General features: G+C 49.3%; 1 protein-coding gene across 2 annotated transcripts; it reads right to left on the reverse strand.

The window, feature by feature from the left end:
• Positions 1–1,457: 1,457 nt before the first annotated feature.
• FBXO31 (F-box protein 31) lies at positions 1,458–26,169 on the reverse strand. Of its 2 annotated transcripts, XM_033069444.1 has the most exons (10): positions 25,791–26,169; positions 18,379–18,450; positions 16,612–16,698; positions 12,597–12,673; positions 11,083–11,250; positions 10,346–10,420; positions 8,921–9,030; positions 8,143–8,296; positions 7,226–7,581; positions 1,458–6,025 (listed from the first exon to the last, which is right to left on the reverse strand). In XM_033069444.1, the coding sequence occupies exons 1-10, from the start codon at positions 26,167–26,169 to the stop codon at positions 5,803–5,805; spliced, it is 1,701 nt and encodes a 566-aa protein (XP_032925335.1). In that variant the 3' UTR covers positions 1,458–5,802. The 2 variants fall into 2 exon arrangements, with proteins under 2 accessions (XP_032925335.1, XP_032925336.1); XM_033069445.1 differs by lacking the exon at positions 16,612–16,698.
• Between the last annotated feature and the right edge of the window lie 310 nt (positions 26,170–26,479).

The raw sequence follows: 26,479 nt of genomic DNA on the forward strand, positions 1-26,479 counted from the left end.
CCTGGTTGGGTGCCCCCAAAGCCTTGGAAGAGGGGAAAGGCTGGCTCTTGGATCACAGAGCAAGGTGGGTAGAAAGGCAGAGGGATGGCAGAGCCTGAAGCTGTCACAGCCCATCCTGAGCCCAGGGAAAGGCTCCAGTTGGGAATAACTCACCCTGCACCGCCTCAGCTTCTGAGCCAGCTGCTCTGGGATCAGCCTTGATCCACAGGGAGCAGCCCAGAACAGCCCTGCAGCCAGGATTGAGCCCCAGCAGATGGAAAAATCAGTTTATCCATCATTGAGCTGGGAGGGGGAACCCACCTGGCCAGGAACAGCTCAGGGAGCTCCTCACCCCTTGGCCAGGGCTTGGAGCAGAGATCAGCCCTGCACGGATCCTTCACACCTGGAAGGAGAGGGAGGCTCCAGCCCAGCACTTGGGAGGTGCCTGTGGCTGGGATTCAGCAGTGGATCCTCAGAAACCACATCTGTGCTCCTCCAAGGCCAAACACATGGCAGGAGTTACTGAACTTGGGTTTTCCTCTGGCCTTGCTGAGGATTGAACACTCAGAGGGGCTGCAGCACCACAAAATCACTGCATGGGGTGAGGGGAAGGCACTGGTGATATAAAAATATATAAAAATATATTAAAAAGGGGAAATGGAAGGTGCCAGACATTCAGAGGACAGCACTGGGGAGCTGTAACAGAGCACTCCAACCTGGATTAACCAGCAGCACTGAGGCAGAGCCATTTCCAGATCAGTTCATGCCTCACCTTGGGGAGTTCAGTGCTCCACTGGGTTTGTTCTCAACAAGAACCAGCTGCCAAAGAACTTACCAGCACAACTGGGCTGCAGAACTCAAAGCACAGGAAAGGCAGGACAGGGAGCACAGGGCTGGCACAGGATGTGCAGGAGGAGGAAAAGCTCCTTGGTGGCAGCTGAGCTCATCCACAGGTTGTCCCAGTTCCAGAGAAAAGCAGCACAGAGCTGGAGTGGGTGTGAGTTTGAAGTGCAGGAAACACAGAAAACTCAGTCTGACCCCACAGAGATGGGGGCTGACACCACCACACTCCTCACCCTCCTGCTGCTGATCCTTTCAGACCATGTGGAAAGAAAAATGGAAAAAAAATAAAATCCAGGATTATCTCAGGCTTCCTTTCAGAGAAAGCTGGGAGGGCAGGGAGGCTCCATCAGGCTCAGGGTGTCAGTTCTGCCACCCCAACCCTGCTGTGGGAGGGAGCCAGGCACCACAGGACCCCAGGGGAGATGCAGGAGAAAACAGAGACAAGGCAGGAATTGGGATTTCACAGCATGAGGTGTGGGATGTGTGTCTGACATCTCCAGGAAATCAGAACTGCTCCCCAAGTACCCAAACAAAGGAGAATTATTTCCTATCCCACAGTGGAAGACAGGCAGCTGCACATCAGGCCCAACATTCTCCTTTGGAACAAAGGGGAAAAGAGAAGAAGCAAACAGAACTAAATTCACAAAACTTTGCTTTTTATTATTTGAAATTGGAAAAGGCTCCTTGGGTAACAATGATCAGGTGTAAAAGTAACACACAGAGTTTGCTCAGCTTTCCAAAACCTGGGGTGAAGTAGGCCAGGTGTTGATTTTACACATCCCATTCCTCTCAAAGCCACCAAGAAAGGGACAGGCAAACCCCCAGCCCTTGGACAGTGAGGTGTTTAAAGTACAACTCATGTTCCACAAGGTATTTGTGGTGGTGGATGTCCAATGGTTTCCTCCCACTGCCCATTTATTTTCACCTTCATTTTTAACACTTTTACAGAGACTCATCCACACTCAAAACCTACAGGAAATGCCCAGATTAATCCATCAGTGTCATGTTAAAGTGGTGAGTGCAAAAACACACATGGGAACAGGGAAGGGGGAGTAATCAATGACAAAACAAAAGTGCAGATTGCTTTCATTAAGCTAATGAACACAGCCAAGTGCTCTCTGCCTCAGAAGTCCCAAAGATTGCAATCCAAACAAAAAAAAAACCAGAACCACACGTTGTAATTCAGCACACAAAGCACCCAGAGCTCAGTGGCACTCACAGTTTGGTGCCTCTCTCTTCCACCCCACATCCCAAATGAGTCACTGTCCCCTGGGAAGGGCAGCAAACTGAGGATCCAGCTACAAGAGACACTTTACACATCATCATTCCCTAAACTAGCAAGTCGAGCCTAAACAACCCATTCCACACAACACCCAACACTCCCACCGAGTTCCACTAGGTTTAAATTCATAAAAAAGCAAGAAAAAGTCATCCTTGTTGGAAAGTAAACACTGAGCCAGCTGTGGTTTGGGTTTTTCCTGGGAGCTGACACGTCCAGGCACGTTGGCACAGAATTCCCTTTCTCCCAGCACACATTTCCCCAGGAACTGCCCTCCCACTGCTGCTGTCCCATCCCAGAGCAGCTGTAGCAGCACAATAGAGCTGACACCCAAATTCCCAAACAATTCCATCCTTTCTCCTGCTCCTCAGTAAAATCCAGCCTGACAAATCCCCCCCCACCACCCTGCCTGAGCACAGCACATTCCCAGCTCTCCGATCAGGCCCAAGGCAAACAAACTGAAGCTTTGATGTTCCTGTTTTCCAGCTGGCCAAATCCACGTGTTCTGACAACACAGGGAGCAGGATGGAGGAGCAGAACCCATCCCCAGCACATGAACCAGACAATTCTTGTCCCCAAGCCACAATTCAGCCCCAGGTCCTGCAGTGGCCATTGGGGCTCTGCAACCTCCCTGCAAAGGCTTTGTGTGAATTCCTACCCCTGACAAGTTGTTTTCCATCCATCTGGGATGGAGAACCCCAGCCAATTGTCACTGAGATTCCCTGCAGAGCCCAAAGGATGAGGAGATGTCTGCAGCAGGATTTATCACCACCTGCAGGGCCCCAGCACACATTGTCCCTGCCAGCAGCTCACAGACATCCCAACAGGCTGGGAAAGTGGGATTTGGGGATTTGGGGATGCAGGGGGTGGTAGAGCCTGTACCAAACATCCAGCCCAGCAAATCCTGTCCTGTCACAGCTCCCCATGAGGAGAAGCAGGAGCATCCCCTTGGGGATCACATCCAAACTCCTAAACCCATCTCCCCTTTCCCAAACATTCCAGAGCTGGGAGTTTTAACTCCAGGATTACCCTGCTTTGCTCTGGAAGCACTGACAGAGCCAGGCACAATGCACAGGAGCTTTCCCAAATTCACCTTCACAGCCAGAGGGAATTTTCTTCTGAAATGCACAAAAGCCTGCCAGGCTTGGAGCAGCAGCAGGTGAGAAAAGGCATTAGAGGAGGATTATTAATACAAATTTGCTATTTCTTTTGCTCCAGACAGAACAAAGCCAGTTCTGCCTTTAATCAGGAATTATCCTGACATTTTGAGGCCAGCCAGGTGAGTTATAAATAAAAAGATGCCACTAACAGGGGTAAGGCAGAGCTGGGAAAATTCCCACAGGGCATCAGCCTCCACCAAAACTCTTCTCTCCAGCCAGCCAAGCAGGTCTGGCCTCCAGGAGACCCTTGGCACTGCCACTGGAAAGGTTCAGAAGGGACAAGAAGAGACAAGAGCAGATGCACAACCTGTGCCAGCAGCAAACAGGTGACAAAGGACAGAGGCTACAGACAGGTCAGTGCTTGGGAGAGAGACTCAGGCCTCAGGGAATTGCAGGGCAATCAGTGTAATCTGGATTTTAATCTCCATTTTAAAAAACTAATTGCAATTTAAAGGCTAAAAGCAAAAATTATCAAATCAGTTGAGTAAAACTTTAGGATTTTTTTTGTGGGGATATTGAAGTGGGGAGGAATCTGCAATCAGAGCCATAGATTCATCTCAGAAAATCTGGTTTTAGGGACAGGCAGAGGGAACAGCTGCCCAAGGGGACATCTCCCACCCCTCTGGAAAAACACAAGGCAGAACTGCAGCAGCCTAACACCAAATTCCAAGACAAACAGGCCACTGAGATACTGAAAGTCTAATCACAGAATCATTTAGGTTGGAAAAGATGTCTGAGACAGAGCCCATTAACCCAGCACTGAACATCTTTAGCTGTCCCAGAAAGCTGCACCAAACTGAAACCTCTGCACAATGGAGATTAAATCAGGCACAAGCTCTGCACAGAGCTCAGCAGCTGCAGCACGAGGCTGAGATGCCCAATTTCAGCTCCAGGTCACCTCTGTGCCCACTCACCAAGGCACAGAGAGCAGCCACTCCCTGTCTCCCAGCCCTGTGTGATCCAAACTGGCTTTTCCCTCTGCAGGAAAACCTCTCCAGGCTGCTCACACCCACCCTGCTCTTCCCAGCTTATTCACCTCTAACAGCTCCTCACCCCCTGCACTGGGGCAGGCTTGCCACTCCTCACAGAGCTGCAGCAAACAAAGCAAAAAGTGCCCTAAATCACTGGAAATTCCCAAAGTCTGGAGAACTTCACCCAGAGAGACAGGAATTAAATCCTGTGAGTGACAGTTGTCTCTGCTGGAGCCTGGGTTCTCCCACAGATCAGGGAACACATGAGAGCCAGAAATGGCAAAAAGCCCTTGTGAGAGTGAGAGTGAGAATAAAAGCAGCTCACAGGCACTGGAACCAGGCAGGGACTGAAACTTCTCCACAGAAGGGGCCTGAAACCTCCCAGCACAGGCACAGACACATTTACAGACCTAAAACTGCAGAGCTGTAATGGCAGGGTTTTGTTAGACACTCATCTGGGGAGAAGGGACCTGGATTTGCCATCACAGGCACAGGGCTGTGTTAGTGCTGCTGGGTTCTAGCACAGCTCACAGCCTGGAGATGAGCACTGGCTGAAGGGAATCTGCTCCCTTGCCTGCAGCACACAATTCCCAGTGGAGCTCAGATCTGCCACAAATCCATCTGGGATGGAGCAAGGGCAACTGGAAAGGGAAAGGAGGGTCCTGTGAGGGGGGCAGCAGCAACCACTGCTCCAGGAGCCAGAACAAGCCACACAATACAGGCACAGTCACAGAGTCACTTCTGGACTCTGAAGAGTAACCTGAAAAGGAATGGCACCCCTGGGGTCACACCAGTGACATGTGGCACCTTGTGCTGCCCATCTGGAGCCTGTTGGGCTCACCTCACAGCTGGGATTCTTTTGGCTCCTTTCTGTGCCTTTTCAGACCCACTTGACAAGATCTGAGAAACCTTTCAGGTACAAACCAGTCCGAACACATCAGAGTTTTGGGGAGTTTACACCCATCTCCAGTCCCACACACAGCTCCTGCAAGGAGAAATAAATAATCTCTGCTCTCAGGGAGACAGCCAGACTGGAGCTGCAGGGACAGCACATCCATCAAGCTCCAGAAGCCAGGACAATGCTGCACACACTCGTGTGTGTGGGGATCCTGTCCTTGCTGAAGGAATTCTCCAGAGAAAGCCACACACTCCAATTAGCAAGCCAAGGATGGGATCACACCAGCTGCACCCACAGAAAGGTTTCTGGAGAGGAGGATGTGCTTTGTCACTGCCTGTTCTTCAGTCCAGCTCTGACCAGAAGTTGGTTCTGTCCCAATACATTCTTTTCTTGCACTAAGGAAGATCTGCTCCCTCCTCAGGATCCCTTCAGCTCTCCAAAGCACAGACTGGGAAACAAGGACTGCTGGGGAGCAGCGTGGAGTGGCACAGAGGGAAGGGCAGCACTCAGGGATGGCTGAGGTGGGAGGTGTGTACATTTGGGGTGGAAAGGCTTTATTCAAAGTGCATGCTTCTATCCAGAGGTACCGAGAGCGAGGACTCCCCACGCAGCCCCGGCTGGGGAGCGCAGCAGCCTTTGCCACCCCGAGCCCTGTCCATCACCAACCACTCATCAAGTAGCCAGGGACTGAATGTTCTTGAGCATCTCATCAAAGGCCTCCCGGGAAGGCGCTTGGGCGTTCTGGAAGGGGACCTTGATGCGGCTGTAGAGGCTGAAGGATTTCAGCTCCAGCCAGATGAAACCGAAGCGGTCGTCGTCGAACAGGACGAACACTCCCGGTGTCCTCTCAGGGCTGGTGAAGCCATGGCCAGCAATGAGCCCTGTCCCATAAAAACTGCCAGGGGATAAGGGTAAAACAGTGTGAGAACAGCAAGGATCACCCAGCTTTTAGTTTAAAAATCAGCACAGAACTCTGATGAAGGCAATGCTGGGTGTGACACAATAGCGAGTTTTACACTTTCTATGAAGACATTTTTGCAGGTTCCTGCTTTGGGTTATCCTAATTAGCACCTGCACACCAAAGCTGGCTTTTTCAGTATTTCAGCCCCCAAACCCATCTGAAATTAACTTGTGCAACTCAAGGGATCAGCACAGCTCAATCCCCCCAGGAAAGCACGAGCACATTGAGAGCGTGACCAGAGAGGCAAAAGCTAAGGGAAGGGAGAGAAAAATATAAAAAGCAAAAAAATCCACCAGGACCTGAGGAAGAATAAAGGTCACTCAAAGCTCTGAGCAAGTAGCAGGTGGAGCAGGGTTTTATCCAAACACAACTGAGCTGTGACAGCAGGAGCCTTCTGGGATTAACCAGCTCTGGGTAGGTTTTTCCACGAGCACAGATGTTTGGCTGAAGGTCACCTGCCTAAGCCTCAGCTTTTGGGCTCTTTTTCCACACTTCATTTAGTGTGCTGCTTCACCAAGTCCAGCTTCCATTCAGCACAGCTCTCTGCATGCCTGCACCTCCTGCTTGGGGTGCTCAGGGCTGCCCCAAGGCACCAGAGCACAGGGGAAGGTGGGAGAGAGCACTGTGTTCTCACAGCCAAGGAACATGAATGACACACATGGGAATGGAAGCAGCTTGAACAGTTCTAAATTTATGAGCTGGGCAGCTCTGGGACATAAAACACACCAAAAAAAAGGAGGTGTGGGGAATTCAGGAGAGGTGCCAGCTTCTGAAGGGAATCTAGCAAGGAAGTGGGATGGTAGATGACAGTGTGGTGAGAGAGGGAACAAACCAAAGCATGGGAAATCGGGCAGCAGAGGGAAGAAGCAAAGATTGTGGATTCCACATCCCTGGAAATGTGCAAGGTCGGGTTGGACTGGGCTTGGAGCAACCTGGTCTAGGGGAAGGTGTCCCTGCCCATAGCAGGGGTGGAACAAAATGAAATTTTAGCTCCCTTCTAACCCAAACCATTCTGGGATTCTGTGAAATCTGAGCCCAAGGGGCTGGAAGATCCACAGGCACACAAACACAGGACACACCTCAAAGGCTCCCCCTTCCCTCTCAAAAGGCAGTCAGCCCCAAAGCCCCAGTTACCAGATTCGGCAGGTGCGGGGATAATCCTCATTCCGCGATATCACCCCCATGGGCAGCACGAAGGGCTGGGAAGCTGGAGCCTTGTCCTGGGTCGTCCCCTCTGCCCCAGCTGCAGTCTCTTCCCCCTCAGCACCTTCTCCTCCCAGGGGGCTGGCAGGCTGGGAGGCAGCTTGCTGGGAATGCTCCTCTTCCTCCTGCTGCTGCTCCTGCTCCTCGCGCCGCACCTGCTCCTGCACCTCCAGCACAATGCGGGACAGCTCGCTGAAGTCTCGCAGGTTCTCGATGTCAGGCAGCTGCAGAGGATGTGCCAGGTCTATCTCCACAGTCTGCTGTCCAGCTGGGATGTTGGGGTCTCCCTAGGGACAGGAAGGGACAGCACAGCTGCAAACACCAGGTGCTACAGAGCCATCACTTGAAATTGTTAACAGCTCATTCTATTCTGCAATCACCAAGCTGGCAACAAAAAAAACAAAACACCTGTTTGGACCTTGTTTGCTGTTCTTTGACATCTCTGCTTTCCCTTTGCCAGAAATAGAATTTTAAATCAAAAGCTGTACTTGCAAAGGTGAAAGAAAGTCAGAGCTGCAGCTGCATTTCAGCAGAATCCCTCCCTGCAGGGAGGAGGGAGCTCCCCTGCCTGACTTCACTGAAGAGCTGCCAACATTTGGTACCTGCTGCTCACACACACAGGGGATCTCCAGCAACCTGCCACCAGCTGCTCACAGAAAACAGCTGCAAGGGAGAAGAAAGGAAGGGAGAGCCAGGATAAACTTTGCAAAGCAGGTTCTGCTTACTCTGCATGTGCTGAGATCCACTCAGCACCACCAATCCCCACAAGGGAACAGGGTTTGGGCTACACAGAAATCCCTCCCATGAACACTTTCACAAGCACCTGAGAGACAGCAAGATGCACTCACAGTGATCTTAGTGCCCTTGGCTTTCTTGCCATGGAAGCTGAGCATGACAATCTCCAGGCCATGGCTCCCATAGGTGCCCTTGAAGAGGCCAGGCTGGATGAGGTCCTCGGGGCTGCTGGGGGGGAGGTAGATGCGCCGGTACGTCAGGCAGTTGCTGTGCAAGAGAAAAACGTCAGAGAAGCCAAGGAAAAAAACCCTCCCCTAGCAGCAAAGTGTTTGCATTCTGCTCCTCCAGCAGCTTGGCGATGTTGTGCAGACAGGCAGAGTTTAATGTTTGCAGATTTGGTTTGGAGCTCTGCAAACGCTTCCTCCCTCCCCACCATCCTTGTGAGCACACCAGGAGATTCCTGCAGCAAGCAAATTCCTCAGCCCTTGAGAGTCCCTGAGAACATGAGCATATTTAAACATCTGCTGCAGTGAGGTGGCTGCTAATAGAAGCTTGGAGAGATGGTTAAAATGCTCAGTTTCCCAGGGACTCTCTAATTCCTACAAAGCACACTGACTAATATGGATAATAACCAGACACTCCTTGGGATCACAGGCATTTGCTCTGTCTTCAAATTAAACTGAGCTAAATGATTCAAAAGCACCTCACGGTGCATAGTTACTGTGTAGGACTTGGAATCCTATTCCTGCTGCTGTCATTCCACCTCAGCTCCCTGTACAGCTGGGAAGCACTGCAGAGACACAACATTCCCCTGGCTGTGAAAGCCCATGGAAAACCCCATCCCAGGGGAAAAATGCTCCAGTGTGCTTGTGAAGTTGCAGCAGCTCTTACTCATATTGGCTGGTGTAGATGAACTTCATCAGGATGAGCTCCTGCATGTGTTCATGGAAAATGTCCTCCAGAGTCCGACCCCACTCCTCCCTCAGCCACGTCCGGAATTCCTGCAGCACGAGGACAGAAGGGGCAGGATGAGGAGGGTGAGGAGGGTGAGGAGGGTGAGACCATTTCAGTGATGTGCCTCAAGGTGACTTCACTGTGTGACAGCACATTCCACTGGCAGAGCCACAGACAGGGCAGGAAAAAGTGGTTGGATTTGGGAACAAGCTTGGAAATGTTTAACAAACAGTGATACTGGTAACTGCCAGTGATCACACCAACAGGCTCCCCCTCAAATAAATCCCAGGTAGAAGCACAAACCTCCTCAGAATAAAGGCATGAGCATGGCCTGCCACTGCAAAGTAGCTCATCCACTCTTTCTCTCCAGTAACTCATTTGTGTGCCCACAAGCTGACTCCTGTGCCCTGTCCTGACATGCTCAACATAAAAGAAAAAAGCTTTTGAAAAGCACTGAGGGTTTAGGAGGTTAAATCCTGCTGATTTAATACTGATGCATCTAAATCCAAAGGGTGCTTTGAAAGCATCTCCTGAAGTACCCCAACTGCAGCTCTGACAAGTTAATACCCTGCCATGAGTTGGTGTGATAACAGCTTACACTGAGATAGCAGCCTGCCAAGTGATATTCCAAACCTGCCTCCTTTATCTTCCCAAGCCAGATCCTCCAATTTCCATAATGCCACGCACACTTAACGTGCTGCTTTGAAAGTATTAAAGCATTTCTCATCTGCTCCAGCACCAGAAAACACTTAACTAAACCTTTCACCCAGCTGTTTCCCATTAGCACACAGACATTTTACAGCCTTCCTCAGAAGCAGCTGAAATATCAGATTTGTCACGTGGAAGCAGCTGGAAGCAAACAGCAGTACCTGACACAGGTATTCATCCTGACATTTATATCTGCATTTAAACACAGGTATTTCAGTCAGGAATCTGCCTTGCTGGGTAGAGCTGACAGACACAGGAGAAACAAGCAAATTAAGCTTTTAATCCCTCGAGCAAGGCAAGCAGTGGGAAGGTGCCTTGCTGACCAGCACGTACCCAAATGCAGCTGGTGCTCAGTGTGCTCAAAAGATCTTAATTACACAGACAGCAATGGCACTGAGATCAGTGCCTGGAGTGCTGCTGATGTCCAACATGTGCTGCTGAGCCTCTCTGGACAGCTCTGCTACCAAACAGGAGGAAGGTGCTGGGGCTCAAAGAGCACAGCAAACTGCCTGAAACAGGCAATCAGCCAAAAGCTGCCAGCCTGGGGGGTTCATAGCTGCCCAGTCACACAGAAATCAGAGGGGCACAGCCCAACAGCAGCTCAGAGGAGGTCTCAGGGAGGGGACACACCCAGAGGCTCAGGTTCACACTCACCTCCTGCCTGCCCCCTGACATGCGGTGGTGATCTGTCTGGTTGCACTTCGTGGAGAACTCGTCCTTCTTTACAATCTGTAGTTAGCACAGGGGAGAATTGAACAGGTTACACACAGGTTACACACAGGTTACACACCTGTTCAGAGGTGCTTTGGGTGATGCAGCTAAGACTGCTCACAGTGCTTTACAAAACAAACCTAACTGGATTTGCTACAACAGAGAAATCATTCACTGCTACTGAGTTCAACAGCTACAGAACAGAGAAATAAAAGCAATAAAACCTCAGTGCACTCTAATGAAAATAACAGTTTTAAGTTGCCTCCCTATTTCAGCTTCCTCCTTTAAGGTAAAACAAACAACCTGTCAGGAAGCTTTTCAAAGCATCAATGGATGCTGCATCACCTTCTCAAGGTGTCACTGTGGAGAGAGCTGCAGAACAGGTCTGTGTCGGCCTGGGCACACTCAGCAGCTGCCCAAGGCCAGCTCACACACCCTTTCCCCAGCCTGTGCACACCCTGCTGCTCCCAGCCCAACAGCCTGGCTGTGCCAGGGAACAATTTCAGAGCAGGGAACAGCCCACACAATGTCAGACACACAATGAGTGTAAAGCTGGTGCCCACACACACAGCAGGCTGGGGAAAGCCAGATCTCTGATATAAAATTCTCCCAGCTTTCTGATGAATCCATTTCCAGAGCCAAAGTGCACACACAAGGCTGAGGGAGGCAGAGAAGCTCACCTGGATGTGGCCATTATGAGGTCCCTTGTGGCCATACATGCACTCCACTGTGGCACATTTCCTCTCCATCAGGTGGATCCTGAAGAGGGGCTTGAATCTCATGGGATCATCCACATGAGGGTCATGGGGGGGCAGGTACATCCAGCCAATGATGAACAACCCATCAACCTGCAGAGAGAGAGCACACAGAGCCCACAAGATCAGCTTTACATGATTCCTTAGGAGTCTGCAGCAAACTCTGAGGCCTCTCCTGGCCCAGGGCAGGAGCTGCAGAACAGTTTGCTGCATTCCCAAACAGCTTTCCAGCCATTAACCCAGAGCAGATGCACTCCCAGCACTCCCAGGGTGAAGGAGGTTTCTTTACAGGGCTTCCTGCACCACTGGAAAAAGCTCAGGCCTTTATTGCTGCAAATGACTTGCCTGGAGTGCAGGATCCAGAGGGAAAGACCACACAGCAAGTCAGACTCTAATTGGTTTGAGAGCTCCTGCTGGCAGATATTCCAGTAGATGAATTCTGCTTCCCTTGACTATCCTTGCTTTTTAGATGAGGAATTATTTGGCTTTGTTACTCAGAGAACACAGGAAGCAACACTACTGAGAGGCACAAGTGGCAGCCCCCTTCCTGCACACCTAACAGAATCCTGCCCCTGCAATTCCAGAGGCAGAAAATTCTCCAAACACAGGATATTCTCTCCTTTGTAAGGTCACAGTGGAGGTATTGATGCAGTTGGATGCCCTCTTACATCAGTTCATGCAACAGAATCTTGCAAAACCCAAAGGCCTCGTGATTTGTTCTGCTTCAGCCTGGTGGTTGTTGAACCTTGGTGCAGAGAACAGGGGCTCCAGGAAACTCCTGGCTCAGCTCTCACCAGCTCAGAATCAAATGTTGTTCATTAACTGCTCTCCCAGCAGCACCAGAGCTGCCAGGCTCTTGCACCAGTGTCACCCTACATCTGATGCACAAGTTCTCAGGGTTGGTGTAAAGGTTTGCCAACCACACAATTGCAAAAGGTTCAGCTGCAGGCAAAGAAAATGAAGGCAATGAACAGATTCCTGTTCCAGCCACTGGAATATCAAACTCTAAATGTCAAACTCCAAATCAAGCCTTTCCCTCAAACACTGATCATGTTTTCTACCTGCTCCTGGGGCTGAAATATAAAAACTGTCTGGAGAAAGGTGGTGATGATGAGAAGAATCCCACAACCATTTAGGCTGGAAAAGAGCTCTGAGACCATTGAGTCCAAGCTGTGAGCAATCCCCACCCACATCCATGCACACTCCAGGGATGGGGATTCCAGCACCTCTCTGAGCAGCCCCTCCTGTGTTTGAAATTCCTCCTGATGTCCAACAAAGAGAAATCACAAAAGAACACTGAGCACCCTCTGCGTCCAAATCACTCACTTCAGGGCTGACTGTTCAGACTTTTAGTGGTGTGGGAATGGCTGCCAGGTGTGGGAAGTGTAAATTAAAAAAATCTGAGTCCCCAGAAGGTGCAGGATGAGGCAGGCACTCACCACCACGTTGAGCAGTCCCCCGTAGGGCCCGATGTCCGGCTGCCACAATCCCAGGATGTGCCGGTAGCGGTGCAGCACTGGGGAACAGGGAGACACTGTCAGCACATCCAGCCAAGCAATTGGGATTTTGGGAATGAAAACCTTGCTGACCAATAGCACCCACAACTGTTGTTACTCAGGAAAAGTGATTGTGGCCAAGCTGAGGCTGCCCCCAAGCTCACACGTGTTTATGTTCTTTATTCCTGGCCCTGTGGAAGGGCAGAGCCACCTACCTCAGCAGGAATCCCTAAAAAAAAGTTTGCAACACAGTCCCATTAATGCAAATCACACAATAGAACCAGAACTAAAAACAAATAAAAGCATCTGCTGCCTCCAGTTACCAAAAATGCACTCGATGCTTCACACTGCAAAGCAACAGAAAACAGGGAAGGGCAGGAAGGAACAGGGAAATTTGAGTATTTTGAAAGCATTTCACTGCCTTGTGTAGACAAACTTGGCTCCAGAGTTAAGCATCCTTAGAAACAGCCACTGGGAGCACGGGTAAAGCACAAGGATCACTCAGCTTGGGAATCTGGTGGTGTGGCCACATCAGTCACAGCCTTAAAAACTCTACAGAATAAACTACACCTCAGTAGTGCCAAAAGCAGCCTCCAAAACCCACTCAAATCTACTCTAGCAGTTCAGGCTTGCCTGGTTTTCATCTCACAGCCAGTTGTCTCTCCAATCCCACCTAAACAGAGGAATATTTTCAGCAAGCAGGAAAAAAGGGCTTTTACAGAATGATCTAAAACCTCCTGTTGTGAGGAGAGCTCAGAGGTGGGAGCTGCCTCCAGGCCTCACACAGCCATTCCTTTTGTCCATCTGGTTTCCTCACACGACCAGTAACCCTCACAAAAAGGCATTTTGGACATTTTTTCCATGAGGATGACAAGAATATATTTCACTTGCCTTGAAGTGATGTCCATGGCCAGCTCAAAGGCCACAGAAACTCATTTTAACCTCCAGGACTGGTTTGAATAATAGGGCTGGGTTTGCATTAATTTAAAAGAGGAAATGTGCTTTGGTGCAGCTGTTCCAGCAGCTTTGTTTCATTAATTACTTCAGACAGCAAGAACCCCAGGAGTGGTTTTATTCCACCAGAGCAAGAAGTTCCCCACAAGTTCAGGAGAGCAGGGAGGGATGTCCAGAGCTGCTGCCAGCTGGCCTGGAGGAGCCTTTTCCCTGGGCAGTAAACAAGTTCAGACTGATGGCCTGGTTTCACCCAGGGAACCAAGAGCAGCACAAACAACACCAAGGCAAGCAGGCAAACCCCATTCCCAGCTCAGTAATTAGACATTAATTAATGGGATGAGCTGCTCAACCCACCACACTCTGCCTTCTACCACAGAGCTGATAAAACCCAGACTTTAAAATGTATTATTATTATTTTTTAGGACAGAAAATGAAACTATCCAAGGGGGATGAGGATGTCTCTCCTAGCCCAGCTCCTGTTAGGAGCAATTTCAGGAAACACAGCTAAATTCTGGACACAGGAAACAAAAAAAAAATCCCATTCATTTCCAGAACTTACTGGGGAAAACACTGGTGCTTGGCCAAAGGCCCAAACAAGTCTCAAAGCACAGCTCAATTTTCAAGCCTGGGCTGTCTCTTCTGAGCTCCAGCAAAACAGCAGCTAGTATTAATTGCAGGGAAAACCTGATGAATTGCAGCTCTGGCTCCTCCTGCTAGGAGACAGGATGGATCTGGCAGTTGTTTCCCTTCCTGCTCCTTGAAAGAAAACAACACTTGGGTCTTTCTCCAAGGTTTTCCAATGCCTGTGCTCAGTCCTAATGGAGCAAAACTAAATACACTGGATGCTCCAGGACAAACCACATCCACTGGATGCTCCAGGACAAACCACATCCACTGGATGCTCCATGCTTCATCCAGCCTGGATATTCCCCATTCCACAAGCAGCTCTGCACACCCTTCAGATGGGAAGGGGGTTTGAATCCAGCTGGGAATGGGCTTGGAAAAGCAGAAAATGCCAACTCCCAGTGCCAGAAGGCTGCCTGGGGAATGTCCTCAGCAGGAAACACCCAACCCACTGCAATTCTCCCAGATTCCTGGGATGCAGGAAGGTCTCTAGAGGCAAAGTGAGCTGGAATAATGCAGGCAGTGCCCAGGTTGGTAAAGCCTGACCTGCTTTGGGAAGAGCTCAGGGTAATCCAGGTGAGCTTAAACCCCTGGGGAAAGTTATCTGAACTCTAACACTGCATGAACAGGAATTAGGGAAGACTCCCATGGGAAATCCTGACAACACAGGAGGGGAAAAGGGGAAAAGGGCCACTGCATCTTAAACCACATGGGCTCAGAACCACAGAATCATTTTGGTTGGAAAAGACCTCTAAGATCATCAAGCCCAACTGTCCAAGCTTTTCCCCAAGGAAAACAACACAGCCCAAAGGAAAAGTGGCACATCAGAACTTTGGGGCTGCAGCTAAAGAAATAACAAGTGAGGGAACAACACTAAATGCCATTTAGGTTTGGAGTAAACACCCAATCTCCAAAGGAATCCATCTTGCAGCTTGGATTTGTTTCTCCTTCCCAGCCAGCCCCAGAACACAGCTGGTGTTGATGGGCACTCCACGTTGCCAAATCCCAAATTTTGTCCCAATTCCTGCTGTAGCCCCACTGCTGGTCTGTCCTGACCCACTTAAAATCCTCACCCCACTGCATGGCCCCTGCTGGGTTCCTTCCCTCAGCATCCACTCACTCTTTAATGTGTGTGAAAAACTCCATCCCAAGCAGCAATGAGTTAGTAACTGGAGTCTGCCAAACTGCAGACCCAAAGGAGCATCAGAGCCAGCTCACCACCCCCTCCAAATAAACACCAAACAGCCCTGGCTTCCTTAATTGATGTAAACTCATCAGTCCTTCCCCCTCAATTCCTGCTGAACACTGAACCCAAGGGTTTAACTATTCCTCCCTCAACCAAACACGAGGAAGGGGGAAAAAAAAGGTTATCCAAAATGAGGAAGGCAAATCACCATCTTTAAAACATTAGCAGAACGTTTCCTAGAGACAGAGATGGTGCCTAAAAAGATTCAGTGTGCAGGGAGGGAATTACTATGGGAACACTCAGCATTTTCACTGCAAAGGGCTGTGGGTTTCACTGAGGCTCACTCCAATCACCACAAAGCTCTCTGCCAGTCCACAGCTGCTTTTGGGAGGCCTCACCAGGGTACCTGAATTCTTCCCTCAAAGAAAGGAACAATTCCCAATGAGCAGAGTGAGTGCTCCTGAATTCTTCCCTCAAAGAAAAGAACAATTCCCAAGGAGCAGAGTGAGTGCTCCTGTAATGTGCAAAGAGCTCCTCAAAAAAGCAGCTCAAAAAAAGACCAACACACCTCAGTGTGGATGACACAAATCCTCCAAAGCTGGTTGCCCCTGGATTTGCTTTAATTGATAAGGTCTCCTAGATACCAAGGTTGAACCGAATTCCTTAAGAATTTGGTCACTCTCCTATCACTTTAGGAGGTAACTGGTCAGAAGTCAGCCTGTGTAATCGGTCAGTTCACCTTTAGAATTTTGACATAGATTGGATGCTGTCCTTGGTATAACTTTCTATTGGTTGTAATTTCAATCCCACTTGAACTATAAATACGATTGTCTCCCCCTTGTCTCTGGGGATTCCTGCTTGACCACCCCTCACATGAAATAAAGATTCTTGTGGAATGAGTCTCATAAGGGCCTCCTCTGACCTTTCTCTGCTGGCTGATGTGAGCTGCTGAGGGTTGCTGATGGGTATCAATACTCTTCAGTCCTGCTAGAAGAGCTCCAGAGACCAAACCCAGCTCACACCTCAGAGCCTGCCCCGCTCACACTCCTCTAACACACACCAGCCACGACTGGTGGCACTCCCTGCTGTCCCCAGGTGACCCCCAGTGCTTTGCTCCAAGCCAGGGCACACTCCATGCAGCATCCTGGGTGCAGTGCTGGGTGCAGGAAGCAGCAGCAGCAGCGGGGTACGTACGGCAGGTGTAAACATCTCTGTACTCCATGTGCTCGTAGTCGGGCAGGATTTTCATAAAACGCCCCGACTTCACCCGTGGGTTTATACCTGAACAGACAGAGCAGGGTGAGTGCCAGCAAACTCTGCTCCACTGGGACCAGCAAACACTTCCATGGGTCTGGAGTATCCACACAGAAAAGTCCAGCTCTCTCCTGACTTTGCTTCCAGTTGTTTCTGTCACCCTGAGTCTGATGTGAGCGGGATTTCTCACACAGAACTTGCTCCAGATTCCCACAGACATTATTTACAAGTGGCACCCAGTGAATTCCAAGTGGAATCAAAGTCCTTCCTCAAGTCCAAGTCACTCCATGGACAGCAGCCCAGGCCTTGGATTAGTTCTGCTTTCAGCTCCCATTTCCCCACACCATTTCCCACAGAAGCACACTCAGTGAATGGAAAAGTCCAAGCAGCAATCCCAAATTAACTCCTCTGCAATTAAAGAGGTTTATGGGACAGTAGAGAAATGGGGTGACACCACCAGCAAACTGCTCCTGGCACAGGGCAAGGTGCAGAATCTGAGCTGGTGCAGCCTGAAAGGCAGCAATGCTGCCAAGCATTCCCAAATTGGAGTAACCATCAGTGCTTGGGGTTGCTGGGTGGATTCAAACACCAAAGTGCAGGAAAGGCCATCACAGGGGTGCTTCTCACACATCAAGTGTGACCCTTTGCCATGGGTTTGAAACTATTCTTATGTGTCAGATTTATTGCACAAATTTAATTGATTTATTAAACAAACTGATTACACTTGGAAACAGTGAGAATGTTCAGGAAAATATCTCACAGGTTTGCCCTCTCCTCAGCCATGCTGGAGAGTCACCACTGTCCTGAGCAATTAAGGCCTTTTTTACTCACAACTTGTGCCTAAAAAGTACTAAATATCACTTTAGTATCTCTGAACCATGGAATTTATGCAGTGAAAAACACTACAGGTGATGAAGAGATGTTTCATTTCAAAATGGCAATCAGGAGCTGAGATCTGACCTGGTGTGTGCTGTGTGGCTGTCACCACACCAGTGCCACACACAGGGATGGGATAAATGGGAATTAAGGGAGGTCTTGAGGGTTAATGGGACTTTTCTGGGGACATCTGTGTGCTGGCTCAGCAGCACTCAGCCCTCCCAGCCAGGAAAATGAGGCAGTTCCATCCCTAGTGCAGTGTGTAATAGGGAAAGAGAGATATTAGGTGATAAAATCATTTTCCTGGGGATGCTCAGCAAGTCTATTAAAGATAGGATTAAACCCCTTCTACCTGTTTTTCTCCCAGCTTTAGGATGAATTATTGAGGTCACTGCTATTTCAAGGTTCTAAAGGGTGCCACACCCACAGACATTCCCAAAACACAGAGACACCTCCTGCCAGGCTCCCTTCCTTCAGGGAATGCTCATCCCCTTCCCACTCTCCTACAGCCATTTCCTTTCACTGAGATCAAGGCTTAGAAAAAAACACCTGTTGATTCCTTAGCAAGATCTGAAAATGGCAGAACAGGGTGAAAAACCCTCCACAGACTTCATTAAAAAATTCAATTTTATTCTCTTTTCCCACCAAAGGACTGGGAGGCACAGAAATCCTGACTCTTGGTACTAAATAAAACTCCAAACATGTCAGCTTCCCAATGAAACCCCTGCAAGTCAGTCTGAACAACTTCTGCCATCGAAGTTTAATAAATTCAACATTTCTATGCTGTCAAAATCAGAATTAAGCAAGATTTGGATTGGCTTCATCACTCACGTTTGGCGTAAACATCTCGACACGACACTCCTGTGATCTCCAACTTCCTCAGGTTTTCACACACTCCATATTCTGCAAAACACAGGGAAAAATGGGTCAACTCTGGCACAAAAAGGTTGGGACTCAGAGCCTTGACGCCAACTACTGAGATGTGATTTGTGATTTCTTGAAGCTGCCAAAGTAGACCAAGAATCTGATTTTTGCTTTACAAACTGGATGTGATTTCATTGCAGATTCCAAGACATTTCAGGAGCAATGCCTGCAACAAACACACCAGAAGGCACAAACACAGCCAGCAAAGTCCCAGCTGCTCAGGAGGAGTGTGAAATGTGGGAGACATCCCCATTGCAGCTGGGATTGTGTGTCTGCTCCCAGCAAATCATGGCTGTGCACAGCAATTATCCGCTCCCACTGAGGTACCCGACAGGGAAACCGCTCATTAGGGTCCTAAAGGAAAGGTCACAGACTCGAAAAAGAATGAAACAGAGACATAAAACAGAGCCCAGCATGTACAAATATGGTTACACTTACAGCAGATCAGATGGAGACAGGGCTGTTGTACACTCAGATGCCTTTGATTGCTTCCAGAACCCCCTGAAAACAAAGGGAGTCGGATCTGGGAGCAGCTTTGAAGCAGAAAATGAGATTCTCTCCTTTCATTTTCAGGAAGTTGATGTTGAACTTCTAAGAAACTTAAAAAAAAAAAAAAAAAAAAGGCAAGTACTAATGTCTTGATGCCAGAAATCCTCAGAAGAGCAGAGGGAGGAAATGAGAGGAGGGAGATCCCAAAAAATCAGCAGTGACAATGCTGCAGTGACCCTGGCAGCTCTCAGTACAGAACAGGGCCCTCCTTGACATCAAAGACATCAACAGCACAGATCAAAGAGCAGCTTTCCCCAGCAGCACAAACACCTGCCAGATATTTGACACAAAACTGTACCTCTGCAGACCCTCATCAAGCCATTAAATATTAAATTTATCCTTAGCTGAGCATCCTTGAATTAACAACTGTGGCTGTGAAGCACCACCTAATGCTGGAAACCTGCTGCAGGAGATATGAGTAAAGAAATCCCCCTGAATTAATTCAGCCTCCTCCTGGCTATAAATACAAGCACAGGATGAGAGAGCACACCCAGGGTTTATTGGCAGGGAATGCACATCCTGCACACTCTGGGTGGGCAGAAAGGGTGAGGGGGGCACAGGGCACAACAAACACTGCCCTTCATCCAAAATGCCAAGGGCAGTGGCAGAATTGCTGCTGACTCCTGCAGGGAAAATCAGAGGGAGCTCTGAGGGTTCTCAACCCCAAGGTGGGCTGAGAAAACACAATGAGCTCAGCTCAAACAAACAAAACACTGAGAGCTGGGGCTCTGCCAGCTGAGTCCTGCAGATCCATGAAATCACAGCTCCAGGATCTGGGAATGCAGAGCCAGAGCCCTCCAGGCTTCAGGTGAGAGTAAGGGATCCAAGGGATGCAGGAATGTTCCCAGTGACAGTAAATGCATCCAGGGGATGCAGGAATGTTCCCAGTGACAATAAATACATCCAGGGGATGCAGGAATGCTCCCAGTGAGAATAAATACATCCAGGGGATGCAGGAATGTTCCCAGTGACAGTAAATACATCCAGGGGATGCAGGAATGCTCCCAGTGACAGTAAATACATCCAGGGGATGGATGCAGGAATGTTCCCAGTGAGAATAAATACATCCAGGGGATGCAGGAATGTTCCCAGTGAGAATAAATACATCCAGGGGATGCAGGAATGCTCCCAGTGACAGTAAATACATCCAGGGGATGCAGGAATGTTCCCAGTGACAGTAAATACATCCAGGGGATGCAGGAATGTTCCCAGTGACAGTAAATACATCCAGGGGATGCAGGAATGCTCCCAGTGACAGTAAATACATCCAGGGGATGCAGGAATGTTCTCAGTGACAGTAAATACATCCAGGGGATGCAGGAATGTTCCCAGTGACAGTAAATACATCCAGGGGATGCAGGAATGTTCCCAGCTGGTTGGAAAGTCCTTGGCAAAGGGCAGGAACAGTGTGGCTTGGGAACAGGCAACTCTTGTGTATGTAAACAAAATAAACCAAATAAACCAAACTCACCCAGCCCCAGGAGAGGTGAGGTGAGCCCTGTGCACTGCAGGCAGGGAAGGGATTTGTACTGCATGGGAAAAGGAGGATCCTTCCCAAATGGAATTTCTAACAGCACCAGGAGTGACATTCCCTCATCCCACAGGAGCTGCTGGCTTTTCCCAAAGTCTCCTCCCTAATCCAAGAATCACTCAAGTGAGTGCCAAGGGGAATCCAGCTGCAGGTACCTCCAAATCACAGGGTGGGAAGGGATAACCTGCAGTCAAATTTTATGAAAGCCAAACCATTATTAGAGTGGTTGTAATTCCAATCTCACCTGGAAATATTCAATTAATAAATTCCTTTAAATAATACAAAAATTTAGGATTTCTATATTGCCACATGTTATTTGCCATTAGATATCCAAGAAAGCATTATCCAGAAAAAAATAATCTCATCCTAATGTGCTTTAACACTCTTTTTGAAACTAATTGTTATCCTGTTTTGGTCAGCAAACAGCTACAGAGAATAAAAATGCTCAGTGATGGCTGAGCTCCATAAGTGCATTACTGCAGCTCTCCTGACCCAGCTGCTGACACCAGCATGGCCATTTTATGGGAAAAATCAATCTTTTGGCTCAAAGTGCCTAAAAAATCCCCTCCCAAATATCATAAGCAAGAAAGGCCATCTCTTTTTAACCCAGGAGGCAAGAGAGACATAAATTAACAGCAAGCAGAGCTTCAAGATAATGAGAAAAATAAAACTGGTAAGGTTTTCTTTACAGAGAACAGAAATCCCTTTCCAAGAAAGATCTGAAGGGCTTGAGCTTCCTGGAAAATTCCACTTCAGTGCAATTAAATCTATTTTAAGGAAATGCATCTCAGTGCAATAGCTCCCTGAGTATTTTTATTTTAAGGAGTTAATTCACACCCTTGGAAAATGGCTACTTAATCCTGCTTCCAAAGCCAGGATGGAAATTGGTTTTCAAGTTCCCAGTGCCCAGCTGAAAGGCTGCTGGTTTAGGAGGAGTGCTGATTTCCCAAACACAGGCACACACTGCAGTTTCCATGGTCACATGCATGGGAATTTAAAGGACTTGGAAAAGCAATCTCCATTTGTGGGTGATACAATTCCCCCAAAACCATCTACCCCTGGCATGTAGTTTGATAGATAAGGTCTCCCAGATACCAAGGCTGAGCTGGATTCCTGAAGAATTTGGTCACTCTCCTGTCACTTTGGAAGATAATTGGTTAGAAATTAGTTTGTGTAATTGGTCAGTTCACCTTCAGAACTTTTGGCTTAGACTGGATGCTGTCCTTGGTATAACTTTCTATTGGTTGTACTTTCAATCCTCCTTGAACCTATAAATATGATTGTCTGCCCTTTGTCTCTGAGAGAATCCTGCTTGACCACCCTTCACATGAAATAAAAATTCTTGTGGAACTCATCTCACAAGGCCCCCAATCCTTCTCTGTTGGCTGATGTGACCTGCTGAGGGGTCACTGATTGATATCAGCACCCTCAAGTCCTGGTAAAACAACCACCAAAGACAAAAACACACTTTACATCCATTTGGTAAGAGCTGCATTCAAACTTCTGCAAGTGGCATTTATCCCTGCCCTGCTCCCTGCACTTCCAAGGCTCACATTCCCTGTTCCTACCCAAAAGCTGTGTCACCCTCACCCTGCATGGACTATTCTGGCTCTTCCATCTCAGGTTGGGCAGAACCCCTGTGCTCACATCAAAGCCCAAATTCCTGTTTTTCTGCTGCCCTTCCCACCATGACAGCACCAGGGAGCTGCTGGAAGCTGTGTGTGCATATCCACAATTTTGAGGAAATGAGGATGTCTGGCAGAGCTTGATCCCCTTCACCATTTCTGAACTTCCACTGTGTCCTGGTTAATCAAATCTTCCAATTATCCCTGGATAAATGCATGCTCACAAGGCTGGACGCAGAACAGGGAGGATAAAAACTCACTGGATTATTCCAGATACCACAAAAATGGAGACTCTCAGGTTAGCAGCTCTGAATTACCAGGTGGACAAATTTGGAATTGGTTTCTTGCTCCCAAAGGCTGAGCAATCAGATTCAAACACACCCAGTCCTCTCTCCAACACTTCTTGGGGTTACCACTGAGGAAAAGGAGATTTGATCTGCAACAAATGTAAACATTTGTGGAAATCCTAAAGCTGAAGATGTGCAGCTTGGAGATGGTCTGAGACTCTCTGAAGGGTGGCTGAGAGTGCTGAGCACCTGCCTGAGCAGTGAGGAACAGCCAAGCACTGCCCAGGTGGAGTTTCAAAGCCAGGAAAGGTCATTAGAGATGAAAAAAAGCCACAGACTAATACACCACACAATGTTTTCACCTCACACAGAGGGAGGTTGGAGCCTTGTGATTTATGAAAGCCACAGCACTGCAAGAAATGGTTCCTGTTGTGGCATTTGTGCATCAAACTCCTGCCTGGATTCCCTGGAGTCTTTTAAGGGTTGAACCCAACAAAAGTCTCCTCACTGAGGGTACAAACCACATTTCCCACCCTTCTTTCCCTTCTCTTTCCACACAACCTGAAGGTCACAAACTTCAGCACCTCAGTTGACATTTTCCAGCAGGCCCAAAAGCTGCTGGAGATTGTTTTCACAAACAAAAGCCTTTTCTTCCAAGCTCTAGAACTGATTATTCTGCATTACTGGTCTGTTCCCAGGTGTTCTGCTGCACTTACCCTGTTCTGGTTAAAGATGAAAGAAATTAAAGATTAAAAATGGACTGTAAGGTGTTAATCAAGATAGGTCAGGCCACCAGCCAGGGTGACACCAGCTTTAATTCTGCTCCTGCTGCAGAGATCAGCAATCTCCTATTTATAGAAAACATGGAAGTGACTGCAACCCTCTCCTTGCCAAGGAAGCAATCCAGAGACATTGTTTACCCCAAACAGTGGCAATGATAAAAGGACAACAGCTCTGACAGCCGTGGCAGCATTGTGCAATTCCCCCACTTCATCCCAGCGCTCTCCCAGCTCTCCACCAGCAGCAAAACCCACTCCACTTCCAGGCAGACAAGTCCTTTGGACACTTGGAATAATCACAGCATGTTTTCAGACTGCTCTGCAGCTGGGCAGAACAAGACATCAACACTGGACTCGTCCAACTTGGGGCACAGCCAGGCTGCTCCTCACACCCAGCACTGCTCCTGTCCAAGGAGGAGGGAAAATGGCCAAAGCAAAGCACTGCAACAACAGCTTCTCCCAAAAAAAACTCCTCTCTGATTATTTCAGGATTCTTTCCTGCCTCTGCACTGCTGTGCATTCCTAAAAACAGAAGTGGTTTTGCACATGCAGCTGACACCAAGCTGAGGTTTCCCAGTTGCTTCTGGAACATGATGTTGGGTTTGGATGATCCTTGTGGATCCCTTCCAGCTCGGGATATTCTGTGATTCCAGGAGGCTTCAGAGTGAATCAACCAGCAAGGCACACGTGTTCCTGTTCTGTTTTTAGGACATGCAGCCTCACAACAAGACTTAGGCAGGCACAAACACACATTTAAACCCTGACCTCAGATGAGAATTGGTTTGGTTTTGGAAGAGATTAAAAAAAGTAAAGATATTTTGTATTTGACTATCACAGAGTCACCAGTGCATGGCTGTGCAGAAACAAAGCACAGAATATTTTAAGTTTTAAATGTTAAATGTTTATTGGTTTATACACCAATACTTGATGTTCACCTATAAATAATGCCCAATTTCACACTCATGTGTACAATTACTCAAAGTTACAGTCCTAGCACAAATGGCCTGAGAAGCCCAGCTGAGAACTGCTTGGAAAACCAGAGCTGGTTAAGAGATTCAGGATCAGTTTGACCATGGTAGGAGGATTCTGGCCAGGAACTGCCCCTTATCTGTTCACCACAGCTTGGGCACCTGCCCTTGGTACAGGATCCTGCTCAGCCACACCAGCAGCACACAGCACCCCCTGACACTGCCTGCAATGGATATGTTGGGAAACTGGAGAAATTACATCCAAAGAGAATTAAAATTTGGTTTATACACCTCTCACCTGGTAGTTAGCTAAGAGCCATAGACAAAAGTGTTGTCTATGATAAAAGTGCTGTCTTGGACCTTCCTGTCAGGTTAGTTTTAGCCACACAAATTCCACTGTTCCCTTCATTTCCTTAAATTTCAGCTGAGCTTTTGAACATTGCTTCATCCACTGGAAAGAAAATCCAAGGATCAGACACGAATTTGATAAATAAATGTAAATCCCCATCAGGCCTAATTCAGTGGGTCTTTCTGCAAGCCAACCTAGCCTAGAATTAAAAGGGACATAGATTTCTATACACACATTTTGCCAGGATCACAACCCATTAAAATAATTCATCAGTGGAGTTTTGCAAACCATTCATCAAATACACAAATATCCATTAGAGTTCCATGTCACTATATTATAAAGGAATTAACATAATTTCATTAGTCTGTCTCCTAAAACAAATATTATTGGGACAATGCTGAATTATGAAATAATGCTTTGGTTTATATTTTGCAGGTGCAGCCTTTGTGTTTGCTGTCCAAAGGTTCTTGTTCAGTGTTGATAAGGCACGAATTCATTCCTGCAAGGTTTCAGGCATTCCACCAGATCCTACTGCAGGCAGCCAACATTCCCAAATCTTTGATGCCCTCACTGGTATATAAACAGAAAGCAAACAGGAAAATACACATGACTTCATGTGCTGGCAGGAGCACCTGGCAGCGTTTGGAGAGAGGATGAGCACAGCAAGGCAGACCTTGGGAGGTGGGACAGGACTGAAATAACAAACAGAGCACACAGCAGTGGGAGGAAGAGGATGAGGAGTAAGGATGGAGAACTGCAGCCTTGCAGAGAACACCTCGCAGGCTTTCACACCACTGCAGCACAGCATCCTTGCACCAGAGGATTCCTGGAAAACGCACACACGAGCCTGGAACCTCTCCACACTGGCATTGTTCTTACCCAGACTCTGCTCCGGGTGCATCCCCCGTGTCTCCAGGGATCCCAGCCCCTTTCTCCCCTGCTGCAGGGGCTGAGCATTCCCCATCCTCAGCATTCCAAGGACATGCTCCCACCCCATTCCTCGGGGGACAATCCCTCTGCCACAAGCCAAGTGCCACCAGCAGCACAGTGTCCCAAGGGAGCCGGGATGCTCCTACTTCACCCTGCACACGAGAGCCACGGCCCTGCAGCCCGCACCCCCAAATGTCATTTCCGTCCTGCACCCCGTCCATCGCCTCTCGGTGTCCCCTGGGGTCGCTGCCCTGGTCCCTCGGAGCCATCTCCCCCCGCACCGCGCACCCCCGGGCGGTACCTTCGCGGCAGCGCCGCCGCCAGATCGTGTCGGTGCTGAGGATGCGGCGGAAGGTGGTGCAGACCCGAGCCAGGCTGGGCAGGTCGGTACCGGGCAAGGATCCGAAGATCTGCACCAGGAGCTCCGGGGGCAGCTCCAACAAGGACAGCGGGGCCCGCCCGGCCGGGCCGGCTTCGATAGAAGGCGGCAGGGGCCGCCCGCCCTCAATGCGTTCCGCGGCCTCCTCGTCCTCCGTGATGCCACCACCTCCCGCTTCTTCGGGGTCCGTATCGGTGTCGGGCTCGCTGTCGGCGGCGCCGCGGCGCTGCTCCCTGGCCGCGCTGCGCCGGCGGCAGCCGCGGGCCGGCCCCACACCGCACAGCCGCGCGCACACCGCCATGGCCGCCGCCGCTCTGACCGCGGCTCCGGGGCGCGCCACCGTGCCCGCCGTTGGCCCCGCCCACCGTGCCCGCCGTTGGGCCCGCCCACCGCAAAGCCCCGCCAATCAGCACCGCCCATCCCGCCGCTGGGCCACGCCTCCCGCGCGGATCCTCCAATCAGCGCCGCCTCATCAAGCCGCGCCACGCCCCCGCCGGTAGCGGACGCTGTGCGGACGCTGTTCCCTAAGCGACACAGCCAGTGTGCGCGCCCCCTAGCGGGCGGGCGGACCCGGTAACGGGGCGCGCTGCGGGCCGGTGCAGCGCTGAGGG

Source organism: Catharus ustulatus, chromosome 11 (genome assembly GCF_009819885.2).
Source record: "Catharus ustulatus isolate bCatUst1 chromosome 11, bCatUst1.pri.v2, whole genome shotgun sequence".
NCBI lineage: Eukaryota > Metazoa > Chordata > Aves > Passeriformes > Turdidae > Catharus > Catharus ustulatus.

Excerpts from the sequence above, each read along its gene's own strand:
- FBXO31 (XM_033069444.1), bottom strand. The coding sequence starts at position 26,169 with ATGGCGGTGTGCGCGCGGCTGTGCGGTGTGGGGCCGGCCCGCGGCTGC. Across the intron at positions 11,251-12,596 it reads GGGGACTGCTCAACGTGGTG|GTTGATGGGTTGTTCATCAT; the intron begins GTGAGTGCCTGC and ends CTCTCTCTGCAG. Across the intron at positions 10,421-11,082 it reads CTCATAATGGCCACATCCAG|ATTGTAAAGAAGGACGAGTT; the intron begins GTGAGCTTCTCT and ends TGCTAACTACAG.